This window comes from Nestor notabilis, unplaced genomic scaffold (genome assembly GCF_000696875.1).
Source record: "Nestor notabilis isolate BGI_N333 unplaced genomic scaffold, ASM69687v1 scaffold13355, whole genome shotgun sequence".
Taxonomy (NCBI): domain Eukaryota; kingdom Metazoa; phylum Chordata; class Aves; order Psittaciformes; family Psittacidae; genus Nestor; species Nestor notabilis.
In genome coordinates, this window is record NW_009929856.1 from 25,824 (window position 1) to 30,002 (window position 4,179).

General features: G+C 40.8%; 1 protein-coding gene across 1 annotated transcript in view; it reads left to right on the top strand.

The window, feature by feature from the left end:
- Positions 1-4,179, top strand: part of AVL9 (AVL9 homolog (S. cerevisiase)) — a gene marked incomplete at its 5' end in the record, with an annotated part of 20,439 nt that overhangs the window by 14,975 nt on the left and 1,285 nt on the right. Inside the window, 5 exons of the mRNA XM_010015178.1 lie at positions 7-59; positions 872-1,091; positions 2,127-2,244; positions 3,118-3,171; positions 3,456-3,544. Of these exons, the coding sequence (XP_010013480.1) occupies positions 7-59; positions 872-1,091; positions 2,127-2,244; positions 3,118-3,171; positions 3,456-3,544 (534 nt within the window). The remainder of the gene's footprint in view (positions 1-6; positions 60-871; positions 1,092-2,126; positions 2,245-3,117; positions 3,172-3,455; positions 3,545-4,179) is intronic.

The following is a 4,179-nucleotide window of genomic DNA, read 5'->3' on the forward strand; positions in this document are numbered from 1 at the left end:
CGGGAGCCACCAATATCCTGTTCCGTCAGCAGAAGCATCTGAGCGATGCAATTGTGGAAGTAGGAATCTTTGCCTTTGAGCTTTTTGAGCTGGGGAAGGGGGGAAACAGAGGTTGCATTTTAAATACAGCTTTAAAGTTTCACGTTCATACCCAAGTTTTGAATTATTTCCCTGTGAAACAAATTCTTAAGTGCAGAAGCTTATTAAATTGGTATCATCTGTTAGGATAGGGTTAGATAAACTGTGCACTACATGGGTTTCTATGTGGTTTTATATCCAGTGTCTGATTGCAGGGCACTTAGATTTTTGTTTTGTTGCTGGTGTAATTTTAACTTCTCGAGTCATGGGCTTTTTTCATGACTTTGTAGTAAGGTCTTCAAAAACAAGTGCTTGCAGCTGAGAAACAGCTACGCTTGGGTAATACAGCACATTGCTGTTGACTTCCTTCTGATTCAAGCAAGAGGTTAAAAAAACCACTAAGAACACATCATGTCAGTTCTAGCAAATAGATACAGTTATATCATCAGCATTTGGTAGCCTAAGATAGCTACATATAGGTAACCCACTTAATAAATTGAAGTGATAATCAAAGAGCCTCTAGGAGAATGCATATGAGCACCATACTTCCCCTGCCAGATCCCGTCAGGTAAGCAGCTCTTACTATGTGCCAGGGAGGTGATCAGGTTCTGGTTTTATCAAGCAGTATCTGACTTTCTGAGAACAGTTAATTCTTTGTTTCTTTGGCTGTTTGTTTCTTCTTGATTTTTGGGGGGACTGGAAGTTTAGATTTAGGTAGCAATATATAGCAGTGTATATATATATATGTCATCTTATTGAGATGACTGTTTACCCTTGGAACTATTTCAAACAGATAGAAGATGCTCATGTACAAATCCATGATCCAGAACTCCGTAAGATCCTGAACCCAACAACTGCTGACCTGAGATTTGCAGATTACTTGGTGAAGCACGTAACTGAGAACAGAGACGACGTTTTCCTCGACGGCACTGGATGGGAAGGAGGTGATGAGTGGATCAGGGCTCAGTTCAGTGCTTATCTTCATGCACTGCTTGCTGCTGTGCTGCAACCAGGTAGAACAGACACCTTGTCTGGGGACTGAGATGAGGGTGGGTGTAATAAGCATTTGTACTGTTGCATTAAATGTGTGGGCTGCCACTGGATCTCTCTCTGCCTGACATTTCACTTCAGGCCGCTTTTTCAGCTGACCTTGGCTATCCTTGTTAATCCTTGACAAGCTTGTTACTAATTCTTACTTCACAGCCTGACAGACACTTTCTTCTTTGTCTGTCTCCTTGATTTAATTAAGCTTTCCTCATAAGTAGAAATACGTGAAACCCCATATATGACGAGACTTTTACAGACTTGGGTGTCTTACAGGCACTATTGCAACCTGAGGTTAATTTTGGGGAACTGGGTGGATTTGGAGACATTAAGAGGCTGTCTTCAGGAAGTTTTCCAAGGCTGTTCCATCTCTTTTCCCTTCCTGCCATAGTCCCAAGCAGGGATTCACATAACTGAAAAGTATCATCTAGAGGTGTGTGTGTTTTCTGGAGCTCGATTTTTTGTCTTAACTCAAAATTCTCAATGTTCCAACATTCTGTGCATGAATATAACTAAAAGAATCAGTGTTTTATTTGTGGGAAATGTGTAGTTTGCCCAGCACTGACCCTGTTAACTTCATTCTCATCACAGTTATTCTATATTCATACCAAATAACTAATTCCTATTTTGTTCTGTGGCATTTGTGTGAAAACATGGGATTGAGAGCTTGATTTTTCAAGTCCAGAAGATGCTCAGTTCCTGTCTGACAATATATTAAGATGATTACCTGATTGACATGAAGTGCCAGGGTTTTCCTACCAACTTTGCTGGCTGGCTCTACAATAACTTTTTTCCTTCTCTCCTGGCATTGTATGTTTGGGACAATTTAAAATGAAACTAACACAACATTATTTAAGTGCCTGGTTCTTAGTACTAGAGTTTTACTTTGATTTGGTAAGAGCCTGGAAAACAGTAATATTTCTTTACCAGAAAGAAAGTCCTTTGTCTTGTATTAGGTCTCTGATGAATTGCTGCAAATTCTCACCTTCGTTTTAATTTATCAGACAACGAAAAGACTTTGTCAGACTTTGGAACGGCGTTTGTAGCAGCCTGGAAAAACACCCACAACTACAGAGTATGGAATAGCAACAAGCATCCAGCCCTTGCAGAGGTAAATTCTAGGTAAGGAAAGCATGATTTTCTTCTTTAAGCATTCACCATGGATTGCTCCTAGTCAGGCACACCATTCTGTAGAAATACAGTGTTCCCTTGTTCCTGCTACAAAGCACATTGAATCAATACCTCCTTCAGTGCTTCTTGCTCTCATTCTGAGCTGTAGTTCTAGGGAGAAAAACACATCCTGACTCAGAAGAAGTGAAGTTGTTCAAGTTGATTGTTGGCTGTCCAGCAATCTATAGAAATCTGTAGGAAGTGTGTCATTCCTCAGGAATTGTCCTCAGATAGTTCTGCTTTTCATTAATTACTTCCATGTGCCCAGGAAATAGCTGTGTCCAGGGTGGTCATTAATGGGGATGGAGGGGAGCTGCCTGCTTTGTGTTGCATCTCCTACACTTTGGATTATTTAATGTGTATTTTCACTCAAAGACTAGATGATACCAGGCTTGGTGACACTGTTGGCTGTGCATGTGTCTTGTTTACAATGGGTTGTTATTGTACTGCAGGGAGTTTTGTTTGCTCTTGTGTTGTCAGCTGCTCTAGTCTGAAGAAGGCTTTTCTTTAGACCTGCAAAGCTCTTTTGGCCTACTCAAGGGATCTTTTTCATTTGCTCTGTTTTGTTAGAAGGAGGTGCTGTGCCTTAGTGTGAAAAGATTGTTAATATCTGGACTGTAATTAGCACCTTATAGGTAGTTCCTAAGAAATCTACAGTTGAATTGTCACTGGGACCTTGCCTTTGGTAGAATTGTGTGTCTACAAGAGATTTCATTAGTTCTGTTGTAAGCCACAGGGAGGAGGACAAGTAATAATTGTGTGACATGAATTCATTTTCAAAACTCAATTCTTAAATGTTTTCTTGGGTTTTTCCTCCTCTTCTAGCCACCCATTTCAAGGACAGTACTCTGTGTCAGACGTGAAGTTACGATTGTCACAGTAAGTGGATAGTACTTTGACTTTTTATGTGTTTTTAAAGTGATATCAAGTATTAATAGCCTTCTGTTGCTATGATGAACTAAACAAAATCCTCTGAGAAGCTTGCCTAACTGATCTATGTGGGTAAGATTGATCATGTTTATATATGTATGTATAAAACTATGTATACGTACATTATGTGGGTTAGTGTGAATATTGATATCTCTACTTGAACTATGTATTTTATTTACACCTGAAAGTACTAAAGCAGTCAGCTGACAGTGTTCAGTATCTCTCTTGTTTAGCTCTGTGCAAAACAGTGAACGGGGAAAGAAGATTGGGAATGTGATGGTTTCTACTAGCCGAAATGTTGTACAAACAGGAAAAGCTGTAGGTAAGACATTTGTTTCAAACCAGCTTGTATCTAAGCCATATCTTTTTGGAAGAAGCATCCTATATCTCAGTCATGGTTTGTTTTAACCCAGGTGTACTTTATTACATACAAAGCAGAGCAACATTTTGAGGGGTAAAGCTGCTGATTGAGGCTCTGTATATCTGTGGAACAGCAGAAAGAGAAGCAATTAGACAAACAGTGTCAACTCCTTTTCCAGGGTGGGCTGGAGGTGAATGTAGGAAAAGAGATGTTCAGGTAAAAGCTCTCATGTAACCTGGAAATGCTGAGACCACGTCGCCACCTTCTGCATCGAGCTATTCTCGTTTTTATGTCACTTTGACTGAAACTATCCAGAGCTGGTTGAAATCAGAGGAAGGTCTCGTGTCACTTTCTGCAGGTTTTGCAATAGTCTCTCATTTTCTGGAAAAGCACTTCTTGTGCTTGAACAGCAGCCACATCACATTGTCACAGAATCAACGAGGTTGGAAAAGACCTGTAAGCTCATCCAGTTCAACCATTCCCAGCAGTGCCAAGGCCACCACTAACCCCTGGCACTGAGGCCTCATCTACCCGGGCTGTGAACACTTGCAGGGACGGTGACTCCAGCCCTGCCCTGGGCAGCCTGTTCCAATGCA